General features: G+C 41.1%; 2 protein-coding genes across 3 annotated transcripts in view; both read left to right on the top strand.

Annotated features, from left to right (window-relative positions):
- Positions 1–13,366, top strand: part of LOC122540115 (protein polyglycylase TTLL10-like) — a 38,080-nt gene extending 24,714 nt beyond the window's left edge. The window contains exons 5-9 of the mRNA XM_043675424.1: positions 913–1,084; positions 3,121–3,261; positions 5,853–5,969; positions 12,605–12,698; positions 12,837–13,366. Coding sequence (XP_043531359.1) covers positions 913–1,084; positions 3,121–3,261; positions 5,853–5,969; positions 12,605–12,698; positions 12,837–13,366 — 1,054 coding nt within the window. The remainder of the gene's footprint in view (positions 1–912; positions 1,085–3,120; positions 3,262–5,852; positions 5,970–12,604; positions 12,699–12,836) is intronic.
- Positions 13,367–21,973: 8,607 nt separating this feature from the next.
- LOC122540401 (probable pleckstrin homology domain-containing family N member 1) overlaps positions 21,974–25,525 on the top strand; it is a 68,296-nt gene continuing 64,744 nt past the window's right edge. Inside the window, exons 1-2 of one of the 2 annotated variants that reach the window (XM_043676091.1) lie at positions 21,974–21,994; positions 22,106–22,316. In XM_043676091.1, coding sequence (XP_043532026.1) covers positions 22,231–22,316 — 86 coding nt within the window. In that variant the 5' untranslated portion in view covers positions 21,974–21,994; positions 22,106–22,230. Of the gene's footprint in view, positions 22,317–25,525 lie in introns of both variants that reach the window. The other variant, XM_043676092.1, reaches the window with a different exon arrangement.

Here is a 25,525-nt window from a genome sequence, read left to right as displayed (position 1 = left end):
CTCCTGTTCCCTGGATGCTGCCTGACCTGTTGCGCTTTTCCAGCAACACATTTTCAGCTCTGATCTCCAGCATCTGCAGACCTCACTTTCTCCTTAGTGATGGTAACACCATTGAATGTCATGGGGCGGTGGTTTATTTGGCTCTTATTGGAGCTGGTCATTGCCTGGCATTTGTATGACGTGAATTACATGCCTTTTTTTTGATCAAGTGTGAATATTGTCCAAATGTTGTTGCATTTGAAAATGGACTGCTTCAGTAACTGAGGAGCAGCGAATGGTGCTGAACATTGTGCAATCATCAATGAGAATCCCTACTTCTGACCTTATGATGACAGGAAGGCCATTGATAAAACAACTGAAGATGCTTGGGCTTAGGAGATGACCCTGTGGAACTCCTGCCGAGATTAGATACCTCACAGCGTGATTAGATTCCCTACAGTGTGGAAACAGGCCCTTTGGCCCAACCAGTCCACACCGACCCTCCAAAGAGTAACCCACCCAGACACATTTCTCTCTGACTAATGCACTTAACACTATAGGCAATTTAGCATGGCCAATTCACCTGACCTATATATTTTGTACTGGGGTAGGAAACCAGAACACCAAGAGGAAACCCACACAGACAGTCGCTCGTGGCTGGAATTGAACCTGGGACCCTGGTGCTGTGAGGCAGCAGTGAGCCACCGTGCCGCCCCGGTAGAGATTCCCTACAGTGTGGAAACATCCCTTCGGCACGTGACTCCATAGTAACGTGGAAAGTCATCATTTGCCCCAGTGCCAACCATACCCACACAAAATCAAAGGCAGGAATCTTAAAAGTGTCTTTAAATTTAACTCAGATATGAAACACTGAGGATGAAATATCTGTCCATGGAATTGTCTTTAAAAAGTCTGTGCATTTCATCCAAACAGATACATTGTCAGGCCTTTACTCCTGGAAGGTAGGAAGTTTGATGTTCGCTCATACTTCTTAGTCGCCTGCACCGCGCCTTTTATGGCTTTCTTTCACCATGGTTATGCCAGATCAACGTGCAACACATATGATCCATTCTCCGATGATCTAACAAGTCACCTGACAAATCAGGTAAATTGAATACAATGGAAAATACACTCACCCTCCCTCCTCCTCCTCCTTCCGTGGAACTCAGGAGGAAAAAAAAACGCTGTCGTACCAACTTCTTATTTAATGTAAGTGACTTAAAAAGAAACAAATTAATTTTATTATTTCCATTGAATGGGAGGATTTAAAGTAATGCAGGAACCTAGCCTCTTCCATGTATAAAAATAAAAACATGGGGCATTTGCTGTGACAACATCATCATCAATCAGAGCTCAATTGCCAACCAATCAACATTCATTTCTCATGCGGCATAAGTTATTGTTTCCTTTCAAATTTTGGCATTCTTGCATTTGTCCTGATGAATGCAGGTCAAAAGCTTCAATGATATATCTCATTTTTCAGCAATACTCAACTTCTGTACAAACAGACGGTCTAACTGAGCTGTTTAAAATGATTTAACGATTAGCTATGATCAAGGCTGACACGATGGCTCAGTGGTTAACACTGCTGCCTTGAAGTGCCAGGGACCCAGGTTCGATTCCAGCCTCAGGTGACTGTCTGCATGAAGTTTGCACGTTCTCCCTGCGTCTGTGTAGGTTTCCTCTCACAATCCAAAGATGTGCAGGTCAGGTGAATTGGCCATGCTAAATTGCCCATAGTGTTGGGGAATGGGTCTGGGTGGGTCACTCTTGGAGGGTTGGTGTGGACTTGTTGGGCCAAAGGGCCTGTTTCCACACTGTAGGGAATCTAATAATTTCTCTGTTGCAAGAATCCAGAACAGAAATTTTACAATTACAGGGAGGAATTTTGGATGTGAAATTAATAAGCAATCTCTTACACAAATGGTTGAAGGCATCTAGTCTTCTCTCCAGAAAGCTGTCGAACTGGGTCAGTTAGAATTTTCAAGACTGAGATTAGTAGATTTTTGTGACATAACATTGTCAAAGGATCAAGGGTGAGGAATTGGAGACTTTAGTGTAATCCAGCCATGACCTAATTGAATGCTGGACAGGTTTGAGCAACTGAATGACCTCCTATTGTTTCATTGATGATCACATTTCAATCGGCATGTAGCTTTGAAATATGATCAATAAATGCAAATTGTTGCTGTTTTGTTGAAGGTGCAAAATGGTGGGTTTGTAAATTAGGTACAGGCCAGCCCACTGCCAGTTTAGTTTGTTTTTGAACCCATGTGATGCCAACAAAATGGGCACCATGCATATATCAATGTTTACTCTGATGGGTATGAAAATTTAGGTGGAAATATCCCTTCCTGTTTGATACTAAGGTTTCATGATCAAGGCATACAAAGATTTTGCATGCTGCAGGGCACTGTGCAGATTGAACACTGCTCAGACATTGAATGACCGACTTCTGATTCCTCCTGAATTTGCGAGGCCTGCTAATTCTGTGATCCATATCTACCAGAATTTCTGTTTATCTATGGGCCAGTTTCCTCATTTCCCCTTCCCCCACCTCACCCCAATTCCAAACTCTATCATCTTCATCCCCTCCCCACTCACCTATGGTACTCTATGCTACTTTCTCCCCCACCCCCACCCTCCTCTCAATTATCTCTCCACCCTTCAGGCACTCTGCCTCTATTCCTGATGAAGGGGTTTTGCCCGAAATGTTGATTTTTCTGCTCCTCGGTTGCTGCCTGAACTGCTATGCTTTTCCAGCACCACTCCAATCCAGAATCTGGTTTCCAGCATCTGCAGTCATTGTTTTTACCCTGTTTATCTATGGGCCCCTTGTATTAAAAGAGTCGCTTGTATGTGTCCTATTCTCAAGAAGAAAGATGTAACTTCAGGTAGTTAATTTGGTTGGATGGTATGTTTGCAATGCCGAATGACACCAACAATACAGGTTCAATTCCTGTACTGGCTGAGGTAATTTTTATCTCACCTGAGGTGTGGTGACCCGAATGTAAAACTCATCACCATTTGTCTCTCTCTCTCTCTTTAATATGAGAATTGGACTATGATGACTTCACCTCATCTCTAATGAGATGGAGTTTTATTCCAATAATTGCAACTTTGCACTTTCTTAACCTATAGTTCATACAGCGAAAGAACCCCCTGTACAACGGAATGAAAGAGGAAACTATCTGGTCTATGGAACGATTAAATAAGTATATTAATGAGAGATATATGAAAGAAAAGCATCTCCCAAAGGACTGGGTCTTCACTGTTTTTGCAGTAAGTATGTACTCAAACTTTCACACAATCTCTAACTAACAAAATTCAGTCATGACACCATCATAGGCGTTAGAACAGTATAGCACAGGAACCGACCCTTTGGCTCACAAGTTAGGTACTCAGGCCTACCGATTAGAGCTGGCATATATCACCGAGTAACAATTTGAAAACCAAGTGCTTCAAGAATCAAATTCCTTACAATGGCAGTGAATATTTTACAACTGAAATTTATTAGATGTACATGTGGCTGAATCTCAGAAAATAGGCTGTTATAGAGTCACAGAGATGTACAGCATGGAAACAGACCCTTTGATTACATTACAGTGTGGAAACAGGCCCTTCGGCCCAACAAGTCCACACCGACCCGCCATAGTGCAACCCACCCATACCCCTATATTTACCCATTACCTAACACTACGGGCAATTTAACATGGTCAATTCACCTGACCTGCACGTCTTTTGGATTGTGGGAGGAAACTGGAGTACCCGGAGGAAACCCACACAGACACGGGGAGAACGTGCAAACTCCACAGTCAGTTGCCTGAGGCGGGAATTGAACCCGGGTCTCAGGCGCTGTGAGGCAGCAGTGCTAACCACTGTGCCACCGTGCCATGGTTCAACTTGTCCATGTCGACCAGATATCCTAAATTAATCTCATCCCATTTTCCAGCACTTGATATATGCCAAACCCTTCTTATTCATATATCCATCCAAATGCCTTTTAAATGTTGTAATTGTACCAATCTCCACCACTTCCTCTGGCATTTCATTCCACGCGCACACCACCCTCAGCAAAAATGTTGCCCTTTAAGTCCCTTATAAATTTTTCCTCTCTCACCTTAAAGCTATATCCTCTAGTTCTGGACTCCCCCATTCCAGGGAAAATACTTTGTCTATTTACCCAAACCATACCCTCATGATTTTATAAACCTGTATGAGGTCACCCCTCAGCCTCCGATGCTCATGGAAAACAATCCCAGCCTGTTCAGTCTCCCTCCTTATAGCTCGAACCCTCCAACCTTGACAACATCTTGGTAAATCTTTTCTAAACCCTTTCAAGTTTCACAACATCCTTCTGATATGAGGGAGGCCAGAATTGTACACAATATTCCAAAAGTGGCTTAAGTCCTGTGCATCTCTGATTTAATCATGTCACCAAGGTTGCAAACAATTCAGTTCAACCTTTGGAATAGAATCTGAAGATGTGGGATGGAATGAATAGATCAATGTCGAGCGTGTGGTGCTGGAAAAGAACAGCAGGTCAGGCAGCATCCAAGGAGCAGGAGAATCAACGGTTCAGGCAAAAGCCCTTCATCAGGAAGGGTGATGGAGGGCTTTTGCCTGAAACGTCGATTCGCCTGCTCCTCGGATGCTGCCTGACCTGCTCTGCTTTTCCAGCACCACGTTCTTGACTCTAATCTCCAGCATCTGCAGTCCTCACTTTCAATTAATGGTCAATTAATGGATTTTTTTTTTGCCTGCATTATGTTTATTGTTTTCTTTGACTTCAAAAATCTGCTTGTTTCAAGTTTAGTTTCCTCTCTTACTTATTGTGTATTTTTCTGTGGCTGAGATCGTAAATATGTAGGCAGTTGACTCCCAGACTTCATCTCTACATGCTTCATGGAAAATCTTTTCACACTGTTCAGTGCTCCTTCTGAAATTATCAAATCAAACCATACAAAAGGAGGCCATTCAATAAGGCTCTGAGTATGTAGTTAAAACTACATACCTGCATTTCTTAATGATATGATAGATGTCTAGATTAGGGATGTTTGTATTGGGAAATGAGAGATTATGGTAGGTTCCTCCATCTGTCCCAGCAATTTGTTTAACCCAGACAAGACAGTTCTCAATTGATTAGCGACTGAGTTAATCATTGGTAACCTTGCCATGTTTACTCAATAAAAAACATGCAGGAATATCTTTTAACTTGCTTTTTGTAGATAACATGGCATTTGGAAATGTTTACCTAATGGTAAAGGATGAATGTGGAACCAATCTTTGCATATCTTTATATTTATTTGCAGTGTTACACATTACAAGCACATGATACCTAATCCAATAATTATTGTATTAGTCTGTGTCATTTGTAAGGGTCAAATCAATCCCCAGTTAACGCCTACCACCAGAAGATTTCTGATGAAGGGCTTTTGCCTGAAACGTCATTTTTCCTGCTCCTCAGATGCTGCCTGACCTGCTGTGCTTTTCCAGCACCACTCTAATCTTGACGCGTACCACCCAAATACAACTAGACACATTGAATATAAAATTAACATATTCCCTTATTTAAATAACTAACAGCTAATATGCATAACTACGGTTTGTAAACAAAATAAATCTAAAACCTCAAAAAAGCATTGTTTTGAAAGAGGTCGCTCCCCTATGTTCCAATACACTTCTTTTTGTAAAAGAATGAAGAGAAGCAATTTGAACTGCAATTGTAATAATATGATGATGGAAGAATCCCAGCAGGTCAGATAGCACCTGTAGAGAATAGGAAACTGTAGCCAACATATTGCAGCAAATGTTTCTTTGCAATTGGTACATTGGTTCACAAAGTGATTGAAAACTTTCATGTTTTCTTTCAGAAGAGGATGCAGGAAATCATGACAATATGCTTCAATACTGCCAGGAGTAAACTGGATCCTAAACTGGGCTGCTTTGACCTCATGGGCTGTGACTTTATTATTGATCAAAATTTCAAGGTTATTGTAATTTTTACTTTCTTCTATTATGGATGATAGTGAAGTATCAGTTTACATGGATCTATAGGTAGGAAGGTTACTAAATTTGGGTTCATAAATTTCCTTGTCTGAACCCCCTCACAACCTGCCGAAGAATTGAGAAATGAATATTTTGGCAATGTATTATAAATGGTGTATGAAAGAGAAGTGGAATCCTAGGGTTGAATCACAGTACTTTCTCTGTATCAGAGAGTTGCAAGTTTGTCCTAACATCGGGGAATACATACATAATTAAAGCCAGAATCTTTGTGCTATCCAGAGGGACCTCTGCATGGTTGAAGGTACTGTCTTTTGGATGAGATGTTAAACTGAAGCCCTTTTCTGCCCTCTCCAGTGGATATAAAATATTAAATGGCACTATCCAAAGTAGAGTGGGGGAGTTTTCTTGATATCCTCACTCGCTCAATCAATATCCAAAACATATATGATCAGGATTCAATATATGGATGTACCTACTAGAGAAGGTCCAAAACTTGACCTACTCTTGGGAAATAAGGCAGGGCAGGTGACTGAGGTGTCAGTGGGGGAGCACTTTGGCGCCAGCAACCATAATTCTATTAGTTTTAAAATAGTGATGGAAAAGGATAGATCAGATCTAAAAGTTAAAGTTCTAAATTGGAGAATGGCTAATTTTGACGGTATTAGGCAAAAACTTCCAAAAACTGATTGGGGGCAGATGTTCACAGGTAAAGGAATGGCTGAAAAATAGAAGCCTTCAGAAATGAGATAACAAGAGTCCAGAGACAGTATATTCCTGTGAGGGTGAAAGGAAAGGCTGGTAGGTGTAGAGAATGCTGGATAAGTAAAGAAATTGAGGGTTAGATTAAGAAAAATAAGGAAGCATATGTCCGGTATAGACAGGATAGATCGAGTGAAGCCTTAGAAGGGTATAAAGGCAGTAGGAGTATACTTAAGAAGGAAATTAGGAGGGCAAAAAGAAGACATGAGATAGCTTTGGCAAATAGAATTGAGGAGAATCCAAAGGGTTTTTACAAATACATTAAGGACAAAAGGATAACTAGGGAGAGAATAGGGCTGCACAAACATCAGCAAGGTAGCCTTTGTGTAGAGTTGCAGGAGATGGGGGAGATGCTAAATGAGTACTTTGCATCCGTGTTTACTGTGGAAAGGACATGGAAGATACAGAATGTAGGGAAATAGATGGTGACATCTTGAAAAATGTCCATATAAGATAAGGAGGAAGTGTTGGATGTCTTGAAATACATAAAATTGGATAAATCCCTGGGACCTGATCAGGTGTACACCAGAACTCTGTGGGAAGCTAGAGAAGTGATTGCTAGGCCTCTTGCTGAGATATTTGTATCATCGATAGTCACAGGTGAGGTGTCGGAAGACTGAAGGTTGGCTAACGTGGTGCCACTGTTTAAGAAGGGTGGCAAGGACAAGCCAGGAAACTGTAGACCAGTGAGCCTGACATCGGTGGTGGGCAAGTTGTTGGAGGGAATCCTGAGGGACAGGATGTACATGTATTTGGAAAGGCGAGGACTGATTAGGGGATAGTCAACATGGCTTTATGCATGGGGAAATCACAAACTTGATTGAGATTTTTGAAGAAGTAACAAAGAGGATTGAGAGGGCAGAGTGGTAGATGTGATCTATATGGACTTCAGTAAGGCGTTCAACAAGGTGCCCCATGCGAGACTGGTTAGCAAGGTTAGATCTCATGGAATACAGGGAGAACTAGCCATTTGGATACAGAACCGGCTCAAAGGTAGAAGACAGAGGGTGGTGGAGGGCTGTGACCAGTGGAGTGCCACAAGGATTGGTGCGGGGTCCACTACTTTTCAGCATTCATATAAATGATTTGGATGTGAGCATCAGAGGTATAGTTAGTAAGTTTCCAGATGATACCAAAATTGGAGGTGTAGAGGACAGCGAAGAGGGTTACCTGAGGTTACAACGGGATCTTGATCAGATGGGTCAATGGGTTGAGAAGTGACAATTGAAGTTTAATTTAGATAAATGTAAGGTGCTGCATTTTGGGAAAGCAAATCTTAGCAGGACTTATACACTTAATGGTAAGGTCTTGGGAGTGTTGCCGAACAAAGAGACCTTGGAGTGCAGGTTGATAGCTCCTTGGAAGTTGAGTCGCAGGTAGATAGGATAGTGAAGAAGGTGTTTGGTATGCTTTCCTTTATTGGTCAGAGTATTGAGTACAGGAATACTCACGCAACACACAGCAAGGTCATGTTGGGCCATTTTTGGAATACTGCGTGCAATTCTGGTGTACTTCCTATCGGAAGGAGATACATATCAGAAATATGTTGTGAAACTTGATAGGGTTCAGAAAAGATTTACAAGGATGTTGCCAGGGTTGGAGGATTTGAGCAATAGGGAGAGGTTGAAAAGGCTGGGGCTATTTTCCCTGGAGCTTCGGAGGCTGAGGGATGCCTTTATACAGGTTTATAAAATCATGAGGGGCATGGTTTGGGTAAATTTTTCCTGGAATGGGGGAGTCCAGAACTAGAGGGTATAGGTTTAAGGTGAGAGAGGAAAAATGTATAAGTGACTTAAGGGGCTGAGGGTGGCGTGTGTGTGGAATGAGATGCCAGAGGAAGTGGTGGAGGCTGGTACAATTACACCATTTAGAAGACATCTTAATGGATATATTAATAGGAAGGGTTTCGAGGAATATGGACCATGTGCTGGCAGTGAGATTAGATTGGGTTGGGATATCTGGTTGACATGGATGAGTTGGACCGAAGGGTCTGTTTCCGTGCTGTACATCTCTATGACTCTATGTGAGATCTTGCTGTGTGTAAATTGGTTGCATTTTCAGTGCAACAGCAAATACCTTTCAAACATTCTCAATTGTTTATAATGTCCTTAAATGGTGAACTGGAGACTTGAAAATGCTAGAGTGGGAAGATCCAATGCCTGACAGTGGGCATTGTGTGGGCATACGTTTTATGAGCATTTAACATAATTTTTACATTAAGATTCTATGAAGTTGCTTGATAGAATTTTGCTAAATTACTGTGGGAGAAATTAGCCCAACAAACCAGATGGGGTGAAATTGACAAGTTGTTTATTACAAGCTATATCGCTGGAAGACAAATTGACTAGGCTGACACAGAACTGACAGTCTGTACAGGTAGATCAAGGGTTCTCTTCCTTGAGCTGAGGATGGAGACAGGTTTTACAGGAATCTTGTGCAATAAGGTTAATTAAAATGGGGAAAGATTTGGAAATTACATAATCCAGTTACAATGATGATAATCGAAAACAGTTATCGCAAGAATGTCCTGTTTGGTGATACAATGTAACATCCTGACAGTATCAATGAGTTCTTGATGGGATCAGGAGATTCCAGTTCTCTTTACAGGTAGGTGAGAATGTCCCTTTTGAAACAGTAAGGTGTTTCCATTGTCCTGTCCTGGGAGCGAGGTCCTTAGTGGGTGCCTCTCTGTCTGACCTGTTTTTTGTGTGGCGTTGGTATTGCTGTGCCCTTGGGACTTTGGGACAGCTGTGTTGACCTGGTATTGTTAGTGTGTTTTGGAAAGTGTATTTCCTTGTCTGTGAGTGCTGTCTGGTTTCACTTGTTAGTCCGTTTGGTCACTGCTGAGGCATTCTGGATGTTTCTGGTATAGTTTGGCAAAGTTTGCTTTCCTATGTTCTGTGTGGACCTACAATGGGTAGGCAGGGTGGCAGATCTTTTCCCACAATTACTTACAATGATGTTCTCCCAATGGGGCTACTTGTGATACTGACTGCTGTCTGATGACACCAGCATTCACATTGCAACCTTTATTTGACCAATTAAAGTAGGCATTGCAAAGTATAAACAGTGCAGAAGCAGGTTTTACTGACTAACTGGTCCATGCAGGTGTGTTTCTGTTCTGCACAAACCTTTCCCCTTCTGTGCTTCCCCTTGAATGTCTTTTTGCTGTTCACCTCTACTACTCCTTGTGATGGTGAGTCCATGGATTAACCATTCCCCAGATAATAAAGGAGTAGCAAATTACTGCAGTTGCTAGAATCTATGCTGAGAATAAAAAATGCTGAGAATCACAGCGGGTCAGGCATCATCCATGGAAATGCGCCTGTTCTCCATAGATGCTGCCTGACGCACCATGATTCCCAGCATTGTTTTGTTTTCATTCTGGATAATAGATTACACTTCAGCACTCTATTTGGATATCTATATAAGTGTCTAATTTGGCTCCAGATTTTGATATTCCATTGATGTCCCCTAAGTATCTATCCTACAAAATCCTTTCATAAGCTTTAACACATCTATCAGGCTATCCTTGACTTGACTTCTCTAAAAAAAAGCTTCAGCTTGTTTTCTCTCTCCTGGTAGGTGTCACTTCTTTGTTCACATATTATGTCACCAAAATTGATTCTGTACCCATGTCCATATTACAAAACAAAGACCAGAACTGCACGTAATATTCCATTTGGGGTCTAAACAACCTGTACAAGCCTAACAATATTTCTTTGCTTTTCCATTCTTCCTCTCTAGAAATGAACATTAGGGATTTTTATTTGTTTTTTAAATGGCCACATTAACCTATATCACTAGAGTCATAGAGTTGTGGAGTCATAGAACCATACATCATGAGAAACAGACCCTTTGGTCCAACCAGTCCATGCCGAACAGAATCCCAAACTAAACTAGTCCCACCTGCCTGCTCCTGGCCCATATCTCTCCAAACCTTTCCTATTCATACACGTATCCAGCGTCTTTTAAATGTTGTAACAGCACCCACATCCACCACTTCCTCAGGAAGTTCATTCCACATGCGAACCACCCTCTGTACAAAACATTTGCCCCTCGTGTCTTTTTAAAATCTGTGTCTTCTCACCTTAAAAATGTGTTCCATAGTCTTGAAATCCCCCCTCTGAGGGAATAGACAGCTACCACTAACTCTATCTATGCCTCATTATTTTATCAACTTCTAAAAGCTCGCCTCTCAACTCCTATGCTCCAGTGAAAAAATCTCAGCCTCTCCAGCCTTATTTATAACTTAAAATTCCATACCCGGCAACATCCTGGTAAATCTCTTTTGAGCCCCCTCCAGCTTAATAATATCGTTCCTACATTGAGTGACATGTGCGTCTATCCCTCAGATCCCCCTGCTACATTTAGATATTTATTTTCCAAGGAGCTTGTGGCCTCCTTATTCTTCTCACGGAATTGTGTTACCTCACACTAATCTATTGTGATGTTCATTTGGTAATTACGTGCTCTTTCTGAAAGTCTATTAATATCTTCCCATATGTTTTTGCAGTCGTCTTCTCTATTAACTTTACTTCCTAATTTGATATGTGATGGGAATTAAATAAGATTTTATTTAAAACGTTGCATCAGGAGTAAGCAACATTAATTAGCACCGTAAGGCAGGAATGAGCCTTGAACACCTAAAGCGTTCACACGAACAGAAATCACTGGAGAGCAACCTTGTGTAGCCCAAGGCCTGTATCAGCCAAGAAAGCAGACAAGAATATAAACAGATTCCTGCAGACAGAATAAGAGAAAGACCTAGGACAGAAGATTTCTATTTACTGTACAAGAATGAAATATAAATAACGTACGCATATGTGACTGCATGGGTGTCAAGGTTGATGGTTGTTTTTGTGCATACAGAGCAGAGATCGAACAGAGCGTGACAGAGCTAGGCAGAGTCAGACAGAGTATCAGACAGAATTCTATATAGCCAGTCTAAGACAGAATCCCTTCCTCTGAAGCTGTTGAACAAGTACAAATTTAATCAGTGTTTCTGAGCCCATCTGTGGTGTGCGTCAGAGATTAACCACAGCAGGTGTTATTCGCAATATTTGAAATTGTACTTCTTGTTTCCGGAGTCCGATCATTTAGGCAAATGAACAAAAAATCAGTACAGCCCAGGAGCAGGCCTGGGAATATAATTTGTCAACATTTAACAACCCCAATTTGCTATTCATTCTGTAGCTTTTCTCCTGAATAAATAGAAAGCAGGCTCATGTACAGCAGCTGGATGCAAATGAAAACCTTCCCATTCTGCATCAGTGTGATACTTTTCCTTATCCAACTTGAGCAATTCAACAACAAAGCAACATGTTGTATTTATATAGCACCTCTAATGTAATAAAATGAACCAAGATCTTTTGTAATGGCTTAGCAGATGATGAAATTTGATTTCAATTTTAAAATCTGGGATTAAGAGTCTAATGATGACTATGAAACCATTGCTGATTATCGGATATGTCCATTTGGTTCATTGACGTTTTTAGTGAAGGGAACTGCTGTCCTTGACTGGTGTAGGCAGCAATCTGGTTGACTCCCAACTGTCCTCTAGGCAATTAGAGATGGGCAATATATTCTGGTCTAGCCACCCACATATCATGCATGAATATATATTAAAAATTATAATTTTATATTAAAATATACTCTAGTGAACCATGTAAGGAGATATTCAGGTAGATAACTTCTCAAAGAAGTATGTTGTCCTGACTATCAAACTTCTAGAGATTATAATTAATGGCACCTAATGGAACTACAACATCCACTGCCATCGCAGTATTTCAATGTCATAAAATCAGATTGATGGGGACAGGCTGGATTAACAGTTGTCTTTCTAATCTGTTTGCAGGTCTGGTTACTAGAGATGAATGCCAATCCATCTTTACACAGACACTGTTCAGTTCTCAAAACACTTATCCCTCAATTAGTCTATGAAGCTCTTGGTAAGGTGGTCATTTTGCTCACGTTGCTTGAAAAGAAGATTTATAGAAACTATTGATCATTTTCAAGTGATTAAATGAATATTTCATAAATGAACGAAAAGTTGTGCATTCAACAATTCTTTCTCTCTCTGTTCTTAGACGTGGTACTTGAGATATTCAAAAAATGTAGTAAAGGAGCATACATCTTACCACTTCAGTCACAGAAGGAGTTTGTCCTCATTTATAACAATTGCCATCTATCACAGATTCCGAGACCATTAAGAGTTGGGGGCGCCTCTCCGACAATTTCTAAGCAACCTTCCCTGCTATGTCCACGTTCTCTGAAGCGCCCAGTAAGAAAGTCTTTAAGAAAGCCGTCTGCAATTACATCTCTATCAGATCATGCTGGTGTTGAAATGAAACCTCTCCAGAAAGCCGTTTCCATGCTATCCCATGGTCAGCTACCAGTCATTGCCCAGATACAGAGCTTGTACTGTGCAGAGTCCAAAGCTAAAACCAACCACTTTTTAAGAAGTCAGGCTGCCTCTTTGGAAGGATGGAGTCAACTACAAACCAGTGTTTCCAAACCAATGATGATGACTACACCATTCATGTCCGGGCTCAACAAAAGATTTGGTGCCATTCCAAAACAAAGTAAAAGCTTGGAAAGTAATCTACTCTTTAAGTAGAACACCCATCTATATCCATCTGTGATACACCAAATATTGCTTGTCAAAATTGGCTGGAGTGAAATCAAGGAAACATCACAGCAAGGTGATCTTGAGCCAGCTACCTTTACATCAGAAGCAAGGTCAACTCCAATGAAACAACTAGAGGCCCAGGACTGATGGAATGTATGCTTGACTGCAAAATGAATGACTGATCAACTGTACTTACTCTGCAGTATTCGCAATGTAGTTTTGGATGGATCAGGAGAAAGATTTGACAGCATTCTGTCTGCTGGTTTGTTTTGTCAAATTAAAATCACCCCATTCATGTTGTCATTTGTTCATGCCCATGTCAGTGTAAAGAATTTCTTTCCTATTTTACATCAACGATTATGCAATTTAGTCATAAAACATTAGAGTTATTACACAAAAATTTAGCATTCCCGATATATGACTTTATTTCTTACAATATCATTTTATAGAACAACTATTAATAGGCAATACTGATACATGGCACAGTAACGAGTGTAGATGGAAACATAGGCATATCACAAGCTCAAGTGAGTACTTGAAACGATGACAGCTAAGTTCATTGGGGAGCAGTGACATGTTTATTACTTTAGATCTAAGAAACATTCATCATAGTATTTTATAAATTTGAAGAATCTAGGAACCTTGCAGGAAAATAGATATTTAGGATTCTACATACTAAATTCACTAACAACAAGTGGGCAGATACAAATAATAATTAAATGGCTCATGTCAAATGATCCCTTCTTAAGGGTACTGAAACATAAAGAGGTATCTCACATTACAGTCTTATAAAGTCCAGGTGCAACCTGATTATTCATTTGTGGGAATTAAGAACTAACCACTGTGCTGTGGGTCTGATTTTATTTATATTGACCAGAGGAAAGAATAACAGAATTTTGCTCTGAAAGGACATTAGCAAATAATACAAGGTTTTCATCACGTTCCAATTGGTCTGTGCTTTTTATTTCAGATTTGTTTAAGTGAATTTATATTATAGATATTTTTAATCAACCTGTTCAGGCACCTCTGGAGTACATGGGACCCAGGTCTCCTGTTCCACTTCACCTGATAAAGGAGCAGCTCTTTGAAAGCTTGTGATTCAAATAAACCTGTTGGACAATAATCTGGTGTCATGTGACTTCTGACCTTGTTCACCCCAGTCTAATACCGGCACTTCCACATCCTATTCCAGTGATAGGGATATGACCACTCAGTCACAGAAGAACTCCATGGATTTAAAATATAAGTTGCATCTCTATGGCTGCTGTGGTGGGATCTGAACCGATCTCTCTGGAGTACTACAGGCCTGGGATTACTAGACAAGTTTGTGTTGGATAAACACAACCACAAAACTATACTCAGGAGTATTAGGTATAGTTCTGAATACCATACCTCTGGGCAGATGACTTAGGGTATGGATTCACCAGGGCCATATTAGATTGCAGAGATTAGAGTTTCTACTCGCTTAAGTGTAGAAAATTAAGGGATGAGATATTTGAGGGGTGTAAGATCATTAATGGTTAATTAGGTGGATAGGAATAGGTTATTTTGACATTTGGGGGAATCTCAAACAAGGGAGATACACTAGTAAAATTATACTTAAGCTGTTCAAATGTCAGAAAACACTTTTTTCACATAAACAGTGGTGGAATTCTGAAAGTCTGCTCTGGAAAGATATTGAGGCTGGAAGCCAATTACAAAATCAAAGTTGACAGTCCAGTGCAATAGAGAGAGAGAGAGACAGTACTGCACTCTCAGAGATGCTGTCTTCCAGATAAGATGTTAAACTGAGATCCCTTCTGCTTTCTCAGATTGATTTAAAAGATTCCAAAGCACTATACTGAAAGAGACACGGGAGTGCTATTCCTGATCAATATTAGTCCTTAGTCACAAGAACAAATATCTGGTCATTATTGTTAGAGCCCTTGCTGATTTTTCAATACATTTTTAAAATTCTTTTCCTAATTTTGAACTGTGAATTTGTGGACTTTGGGAAACAGCTAGTTGGAAAAGAAAAACAACAGACCAAACAAGCATTTGTTTGTTTGTGAGTGTAGACCTGGAGGTTAATTGCAGTCTCATTCTTGATTAAAACAATTCGTACAGAGGTAGTACCCCAATAAGATAGCAGAGATTGGTGTCTGGGAATTGGTTTCAGCAAGTCTGGAAGAGACCCTACATTCAGGCCAATGGTGAATGGTATTTAAGGCCTCAAACCAGGATGGTTAGTCTATCAGGGTGGATCCAGAGTTGAATCTTTTTTTTAAGTGTGTTTTCTGAGGAGATGAGTTTGGCTTCTGCTGACACAACATGAATATTTGAAAGCTCCTTGTCTAATCACCCTGCTTTCAGAAAGCTAAGTCATAAGGTACCTTTACCTGACTGAACTGAAAAGCAAGAAGCCCACATTCATACCTGTGAAACAATACATCATGAAAAACATTCAAGTAATCTGGCCAGTTATTTTCTTTTATTTATTCCTGAACTGTGTTTGTTTCTGTTTATTTTGTGTGTGTATGGGGATGAAACCAAATGTTTTGGCCTTAAAGTACAGATATTAATTAGATTACCTTGTTTCATTTGAGAGTTGCCAATTCCCCAGCAGTTACCAGGAATCCAATCTCCCAGACAATGCTACAACTAACCTGGAGCATAACAGACTGCACATGTGCTATAAAATGTGGCTCTTAAAGAAATTCCTTTAAACAGTTTTGTTTGGGCATGGGAGAAAAATGTGATTGACAAGCAGTTAACAGTCATCCAAGAGCCTATTCCCTTTCTAGTTAGTTGGGGGAAGGTGTTGCATGTTGGATGACTGATGATGTTTATATATATGTGTGTGTGTGTGTGTGTCTGTCTGTGTGTTGTGTGTGTGCACGCGCGTGCGTATATGTGTGTGAGAGTTAGAGTGTGTGCATGTGTGTATGTGTGTCTGTGTCAGAGAGAATTAAAGTATATGTATATGTGTGTGAGTGTGTGAGAGAGTTGGAGAGTGTGTGTGTGTGAGTGAGAAATTTAGGGAGGAAGTGCAGGTGGTCATGTAACAACACTTGCAATAAAATCACCATCCAAACAGTGTTAGTACATTTTTTGATCAGCCTATTTGATTTGTAGTGATTGTAACGAGGTCAGTCAGGTGGACCTCATAGAATATGAGTTCCCTAATTTGATCCAGTCAGGGAACCCTGGCTGACAGATAAAAACAGGCAATACTGAATTCTGCGTCGGACATCCTGAAGGATCCTGAAGCTGGCTCTGAAGGATCTGGATCAGCGTTAATGAATTTCCATGTGTAAATAAAGGGTGACTTGGTGAGGGGATACCAGCCTCTGTGGAGTTCTTTCAGATGTGTATGACACATCTGAACGGCAGGGTGGCACAAGCCCCATGGTAGACCCTCAGGGACTCAGTCACCATAGCACAAAATCCTCTACCAGGAATGGAAAGTCATTATTTTTAATGAACCTGTTCAGACACAATGTCGCAGCTTCAGGCATGTAGGACGCTGAAACAGGGTCTCCTGTCCTCAAGACAGGTATATGACCACTACACCATCTAAAGACCCTCAATCAGTATAAGGGATTTTTAAAATCAATCTGTTCAGACGTGTTATAGCACATTTCTGAAGCAGATGGGACTTGAACTCATAAGTAGGGACATTACCACTGCACCACAATAACCCCTCAACTAACCAGAGTTAAAAACTGAATGTGATTGGTTTTGTAATCGAAATCCCTGCTAATCAGAATCAATTCAAGAGGTAGGCCATGCTCTATTGAAACTTTAAATACCAAATTCAATTTTTTTCATTTTCTGAGAAAACCATTTAACTATGAGTAATCAGCACATGTTTCTAGCTGCACAGATCTTGAAGATCAGTTAAGCAGATTAATCTTATTAATCACATGCAGGCTGTGGGGCTGGTGCTGCCTGGCTCTATGTCTGCAAGTTATTTGGAGGTTAGTGTAGTTTATGAATAAACCTCAATACAGAAGTCAGAGGAGCAAGCACATTGCACTCATTCCCTTACCACTCACCAGACAGCCAAGACTAGATTAAAATGGTGCAATAAGTTAGACACTGGCCTGACGCATTCAGCAAATGTGCTCAAATCCAGCCCAAGCTGTTAAGATGAGAGTCTTGTCTGTTTTTTAGTTATTGAGACCTTTATATGATGAGCTTGTAGACTCCATCTAGCCTATACTGAATGCTGGGTCACAACATAAACCATCACTTACGTGAAAAATCACCCTGCAAAATAAGGGAAAAATGTTAAATTTTCAGAGGGTGGTATCATGTGATTGAAGCTAGAATGCTTTGTTGGGACACCTTAAAGATGATGTTGGTGAGTTTCTAACACCGGTTTCCATGTGTTGAGTTTGATGCTGGCACTGTGATGGAATATATCCCTTTATTACAGCACTAAAATCCCAAAGATAGAAAGTTAAGAATAAACAACAATAATTTAATATCATTAAAATTACCAGAAGTAGGAAGTACCATGCACACATCCATCAGAAAGATCACATTTTCAGGAAGCTTGTTTCATGCAAGTCACACCCACTTTGGGAACCTATAGCTCTTTTAACTCAAGTAATAATATTATCGTCATAAGACCATAAGACATAGGAGCAGAAATTAGGCCATTCAGCCCATCAGGTCTGGTCTGCCATTCAATCATAGCTGATAAGCTTCTCAACCCCATTCTCCCACTTTCTCACTGTAACCCTTGATCTCCTTGATACTCAAAAACCGTCTATCTCAGTCTTAAGCATACTCAATGACCTGGCTTCCACAGTCTTCTGTGGCAATGAATTCCATAGACTCACCACTCTCTGGCTGAAGAAGTTTCTCCTTACCTCCGTTCTAAAAGGTTCTCCCTTTACTCTAAGGCTGTGCCCTCGGATCCTATTCTCTCTGACCAATGGAATTGAACTGAATTGAATTGAATTTATTGTCACTTGTACCACGACACAGTGAAAAGCCTTGTCTTTGGAAACATCTTTCCAACATCTTTCCTGTCTAGGCCATTCAGTATGCAGTAAGTTTCAATTAGATCTCCCCTCATCCTTCTAACCTCCATTGAGTATAGACCCAGAGTCCTCAAATGGTCCTCATTATGTTAAGCTTTTCAATCCTGGGACTATTCTCGTGAACCTCCTCTGAACACACTGCAGGGCTAGTATATCCTTCCTGAGATATGAGGCCCAAAAACTACACACAATACTCCAAATGTGATCTGACCAGAGCCTTATAGAGCCTCAGAAGTATATCCCTGCTTTTATATTCAAGTCCTGTCAAAATAAATACAATCATTGCATTTGCCTTCCTAACTACTGACTCAAGCAGTAAATTCACCTTGAGAGAATCCTGGACTAGAACTCCCAGGTCTCTTTGCACTTCAGACTCCTGAGTTTTCTCCCCATTTAGAAAATAGTCTGTGCCTCTATTTTTCCTATCAAGTGCATGAAATCACACTTTCCCACATTATTCTCCATCTGCCACTTCTTTCCCCACTCTCCGAAACTGTCCACACTCTTCTGCAGCCGCCCTGCCTCCTCAATGCTACCTGTTCCTCTGCCTATCTTTTGTAGCCAGAATGTCCTCAGTTCCTTCATCTAGATCATTTGTGTATAAAGTGAAAATTTTCAGTCCCAACACTGAGCCTTGCGGTTCACCACTTGTCCCCAGCTGCCATCCTGAGAAGGACCCTTTTATCCCCACCTTAGCCAATTAATTTGCTTCCCATTCAAAGGCCATTTCAAGCCATCTAATGAAATAAGAAGTGCGGTTTAAGGTTTGAACTCAAGATAAGTGAATTTTATATTCATTAAAACTGCAGGGGTTGTGGTTCTGTTCGCCGAGCTGGGAGTTTGTGTTGCAGACGTTTCGTCCCCTGTCTAGGTGACATCCTCAGTGCTTGGAAGACTACTGTGAAGCGCTTCTGTGATGTTTCCTCCGGCATTTATAGTGGTTTGCCGGAGGAAACATCACAGAAGCGCTTCACAGGAGTCTTCCAAGCACTGAGGATGTCACCTAGACAGGGAATGAAACATCTGCAACACAAATTCTCAGCTCGGCGAACAGAACCACAACAACGAGCACCCGAGCTACAAACCTTCTCACAAACTTTGAACTGCAGGGGTACTAACATCATGAAAGTACAGTTCTTTCTTCTAGTCTTGAATTTCTTGATATTGGGGTTATTTCACTTCCTTTGCCTAGACCATAATACATTCACTCTGCAATCACTTGCTTCTATTTAGATTTAGATTACATTACAGTGTGGAAACAGGCCCGTTGGCCCAACAAGTCCACACCGACCCGCCGAAGCGCAACCCACCCATACCCCGATACCGAACACCTAACACTGCGGGCAATTTAGCATGGCCAATTCACCTGACCTGCACATCTTTGGACTCTGGGAGGAAACCGGAGCACCCGGAGGAAACCCACGCAGACACGGGGAGAATGTGCAAACTCCACACAGTCAGTCGCCTGAGGCAGGAATTGAACCCAGGTCTCTGGTGCTGTGAGGCAGCAGTGCTAACCACTGTGCCACCGTGCCACCCAATTTAACATCCCAGTTTTAAACTTGCTTTATTTAATAGCCAGTTCTTGTGAAAGTGAAGTGCTTCGTAGAATCCCTACAGTGTGGAAGCAGGGCAGTCAGCCCATTGAATCCACACTGGCCCTCCAAAGAGCACCCCAGATCCACCCCTTGACCCTATCCCTGCATTTCCCAGGGTCAATCCACCTAACCTGCACACCTTTAGACTATGAGAGGAAACTGGAGCACCTGGAGGAAACCCATGCCGATGCGGGAAGAACATGCTAACTCCGCACAGACGGTCACCCAAGGGTGGAATCAAATCCAGGTCCCTGGTGCTGTGAGGCAGCAGTGCTAACCACTGAGCCATCATGCTGCCCTTGATTAAATGCTTCTGTTTTCTCCATTTTTGTATTTCACATCTGAAGAAGAAACATTGGCATTTATTAAGCACAACTGAAGAAATTCTGAAGCACTTTACAACCAATGAAGTATTTTTGATGGATGTTGCTGTAATGTAGAAAATATGGCTTCCACAAACAATAATGTGATAGTCACAAGATTTTTTGCGGGGGGATGTGGATATTGCTGGCAAGTTCAGTAATTGTTACTAATCGTAACTGACCTTCAGCAGAGGAGTTACTTGCTAAACCACTCAGAGGGAAGTAACAGGTGAAGTCACATGTCAGGAAGACCAAGTAAAGATGACAGATTTCCTTCCCTAAAGGGAAGTTTTCAGTACAAGAGGAATGTAGGCAATAGTTTTGAAATTATTAAGAGAACACAAAGTTGTAGTTTACCAGTGTTCCAGTATGTGTTGACATTTCCTCTTATCAAGATATTTTGAAATCGTAAAAGAATTGAGAAATTTGAACATAATCTTAAACATCCTCCATCATAGGAGCCAAACATCAAAATAGCTTATTCATTTTTGAGATAGTCACAGCATTTGGTGGAAACCTTGATTGGACAGCTTGTTTGGTAAACTGTTGATTTCAGACAGTCCATCGGACGACATCTCAATAGAGTTGTGGTCTTCTCTAGTTTATTGCCAAGAGTAACATTTTGAGCTAATGTGTCTCCTGAGAGCTAATTTCAAAAATGTTGTCACCTCTTTAGGCACAAAAGGAAGGAAGAAAGGCACCTTTCACAATCTTAAAATACCCGAAAGTACTGTAGAACTAAATATTTCTGAAGTGTAGCCAAATCACAGTTTGCAAACTGCAAACTCCTGCAAATAAATTTGGAAGACGAGCATTTCTTGTAGTGTGGATTGAAGAAAAAAAATTGATTAGGTTTCCATGGGAAACACCCAAGGTCGTCTTTGGAGTAGTGTAATGAGATATTTTACCACTGTCCTCTTGGCTCACCTCACAGCACTCGTAGAAATGATGTTTGTTATAGCTGATTCCTTAGTTTACACCTTGCAAAGGAAATCGGCAGATATTCACCAAAAGCACCTGTAAGTCAGAAGGCCTCAGGTTGAAGGCTCACTCCAATGAATTAAGCACATAATTGAAACTCCAGTGTGGCACAGAGGGTGCACTTCTAAATTTTGGATGAGGATTTAATCCAAAGACCTAATTACCCAATCAAGTGGATGTAAAATAAATCTCTTGGTGCTATTTCAAAGGGCATTGTTTTCTTTAATGTCCAGGGTACTATCCGTCCATTAAAGTGGATGATTTGATTTTTATGTCAATGCAATTTGTGGGATTGTGCTTTTTGTAATTTAGATGTTGAGTTTTATTTATTAAAAACTGTGACTATACTTCTGAAGCACCGAATAGGCAATACAATACTTTATGACACTGAAACAGCTGGAAAAGTGCTATGTAAATGAAAACCTTGCTTTTATTCTGTCTGTATTGATATGACATTAAAAATGCAGGGTTACAAAAGACCTTTGGTTAACTTACTAGTGCGCTGAGTACACACATGAGAAAATAACAAAGGTTATTGCTTCATGGATCGTACAGGAAATTGAAGACGCAAGGAGAACTCTAGATTTACGCACACAGGAAGCAGTGCAGTTTGATAACTTCACCGCAACCCTCCATGTTTGGGTTAGATAATAGCTCCTAATATTTGGGTTTTTGGACTGATCACTGCCTTTTCAATCAAGGCAAAGAAACCTTGTTGTTTAAAAAATATTTTTGTTTCTTCGTACTTCACAGTGTATACTTCCTGATCGCCACTAGTGACGTACCACGTAAAGCAAGATGTTTATGTGGAAAATTTTGATGTCTGCGAGTTAACATGATTGCCTAGTGAGTGGGCTTAACCAGATGTGGTTTACAATATGGGCTGCACCATTGTTACCCCTCGATGCTGCATAGTGGCCAATGAGCAAGAGCATGAGGACTTGGTACAAATACCGAGCACAAGGTAAGTAATGGGATTCTTTCAATAATCAACTACCAGCCATTGTGATCGTATCATTCGGTGACTGTGACCTTGGAGATGATGCATGGCCTATTGGGGAATGAGTAGTCATTCTGGGTGGTCCAGCTACTTTAAAAAAAATCACAATCTAAATGTTCTTAATACAAATGTGAAATAAGCTCCAAACTAGCCATTGCATAACTCAGTGAATATAACCTCTGATGGTTTGGTCTGATACAAAAAGCACTGCAGATTTTCCCCTGTGGTGTGAATGTACTATCTGGTTTAGAATACCAGAGCGAGAAAATGCTATACATGACCCCTGGTGAATGACAAGCCAACTGATCTCAATCACAAAACTATAGAATGTAGGAGTAGAAGTAGACTATTTAGCTCAGTGAATATGTCCTGCCATTCAGTGAAATCACGGCTGATCTGATAATGCTTAACTCCATTTTCCTGCCTTTCCCTGTACCTGTTGATTCTCTCAGTGATTAAAACTCAGCGTCACTCTTGAAGACACTTAATGAAACATCCTCCACTGCTATCTGCTATGAAGAATAATGCAGATTAACTCACCCCAGAGAGAAGAAATTCCTCCATGTGAAAACCCCTGCAAGGCCCATGGGAATCACTCTTGTTGAGTATAATCTCCCTTGGTACCAGGCAATGGCCTGTCCAATTGAGCCCTTTATGAAGCAGATGCAGGAATGTGTTTGCAGATCAGTCTGTCCCTAGTTGGGACAAGCCTAATAATGTCATGAGTAGTTGCTCTATTTTGGTGTCTGTAGAGATTGCAATGAGGCTAGCCAGGTGGATCACATAGAAAATGATTTCCCTAATTTTACTGTTAACTTGGTCCCAATCAGTGAGTCCTGGCTGACAGATATAAACTGAGACATCCAGGGGTTCTGCTCACTCTAGGAGCCAGGTCTGAGTGAGCACATATAAATAAAGGGTGATCTGGTGACAGGATACTTGTCTCCATGGAGTTATTTCAGTGATGACAGGGAAAAACATGCCCCAGAAGCAATATACTCACAACAATCTTCTTTAGACAATAAGACCATAAGACGTAGGAGCAAAGATTAGGTCATTCAAGCTATCGGGTCTGCTCTGCCATTCAATCATGGCTAATAAATTTCTCAACCTCATTCTCCCACTTTCTTCCCTTAACCTTTGATCCCTCAGCAATCAAGAACATATCTATCTCTGTTTTAAATATACTCAAAGACCTGGCCTCCACAGCCTCTGTGGCAATGAATTCCATAGATTCACCACTCTCTGGCTGGAGAAGTTTGTCCTCATATCTGTTCTAAAGGGTCTTCCCTTCACTCTGAGGCTGTCACTCTCTTCTGCTAATGGAAGCCTCTTCCCAACTTCCACTCTATCCAGGCTATTCAGTATTCTGTTAGTTTCAATTACTTCCCCCTCTTCCTTCTAACCTCCATCGAGTATAGACCCAGAGTCCTCAAACATTCCTCTTATGTTAAGCCTTTAATTCCTGGGACCTTTCTCATGAACTTCCTCTGGATCCATCCAGGGCCAGTATATCCTTCCTGAGGTATGGGACTCCAAATTGCTCACAATATTCTAAATGTGTGTCTGACCAGAACCTTATAAAGTCTCAGAAGTATATCCCTGCTTTTATATTAAAGTCCTCTCAAAACAAATGCCAACATTGTATATTTGCCTTCCTACCTACTGACTCAATGTGCAAGTTAACATTCATAGAATCCTGGACTAGGACTCCCAAGTCTCTTTGCACTTCAGATTTCTGAAATTTCTCCTTATTTAGAAAGTAGTCCATGCCTCTTGCTTCTATTCTTCCTACCAAATTGCATGACCTCACACTTTCCAATTTTGTATTCCATCTGCCACTTATTCTCCCACTCGCCTAACCTATCTAAATCCTTCTGCAGCCTCCTCGCCTGTCCAGCTATCTTTGAGTTGGAGTGAGCATTTCTGGCATCATGCCGCTTTTCAGGAAGCTTGACTTGGGGATCTTGCCATTGAACACTGGGCCAGTATGTGGAAAGAAATTTTTTTTGCAGGCAAATGACATTGGGGCAAACAGAAAGCAACAAATATTTCTCCTGGCATGGTGTGGACCTGCAACCTTTTCAGTTATTAGGAGCCTAACGTTCCCTGAAGCACCAGATACTAAAATCTTTCACGAGTTGACATATTTAACTAAGGAATATTACAACCCCCAAGCCTCCTTGAATTCTGAGATCCTATTGGTTTTACTCAGCAGTTCAAGAACCAGAGGAATTCGTATCAGGATTTTTGATAAAGTTAAGATAACTGGCAGAGGCATGTGACTTTGGTTTGATCCTAAGCTGAGAGACCGTTCGGTTTATGGGATTAATGATGTAACCATGCAAAAGTGCCTACTAGCTGAAGCTGAACTGGACTTTAAATGGGCACTACAACTGACTTTATCATTAGAAAATGCAGCCAATGGAGCATATGGGTTAGAGGGTATGATGAAAGTGGACACCCTTGGGGAGCACCACTTGAGTGAAGGCAATTGCACAGCCTCCCTCAGCACATACCCTAAACAGAGGGATTCTAGGTCAGCCCACAGCGAAACCCCAAAACAAAGCCAAGCCTCGGCCAAACGATTAAATTTTCTCATGATCTGTGCTGGCAAGCCATTGTAGTTGCTGTCGGAATGTGGACTTGAGACATCAAAACAGTCCCACACGGCCTGAGGTGAGTAAGTGAACTCATTGGCTGGTATTCAGGACAGCGGACACCCTGGAAAGTGCACCTATAGCTGTTTTGGAACAGTTAAATTGCTTATCAATATCCACATCTGAAACAATCACAATAAACGTCTGGTTTAAAGGTCACCCAGTTCTAAGGGAGGTTGATACAAGCGTGGTTATCAGTGATTGCAGAACCAGTCTTTAACAAACTTCACTCTGGACTCCAACCCTTGTGGTTGCATAAGATCTCAGCCAGGCTGAGAACCTATACTGGGCGATCCCCTAGAGATTAAGGACATAACTCCGGTTCTAGAATCATTTGAGGAGCAGCTAGGTCAGTTACCACTGATTGCAGTGAAAGGTTCGGGCCCAAACCTGATGGGGCGAAATTGAGTGAGAAACGTTCAACTTGATTGAATCAACATTTTTCGATTAGAAAATGAGTGAAGTCCGAATTAAATATCCAGAAGTCTTTCAGGAAGGTCTAGGGACTATCAA

This window comes from Chiloscyllium plagiosum, chromosome 34, assembly GCF_004010195.1.
Source record: "Chiloscyllium plagiosum isolate BGI_BamShark_2017 chromosome 34, ASM401019v2, whole genome shotgun sequence".
Classification (NCBI taxonomy): Eukaryota; Metazoa; Chordata; class Chondrichthyes; order Orectolobiformes; family Hemiscylliidae; genus Chiloscyllium; species Chiloscyllium plagiosum.
The sequence above is the reverse complement of the archived record's forward strand: the minus strand, read 5'-3'. Positions and strand labels throughout refer to the sequence as shown.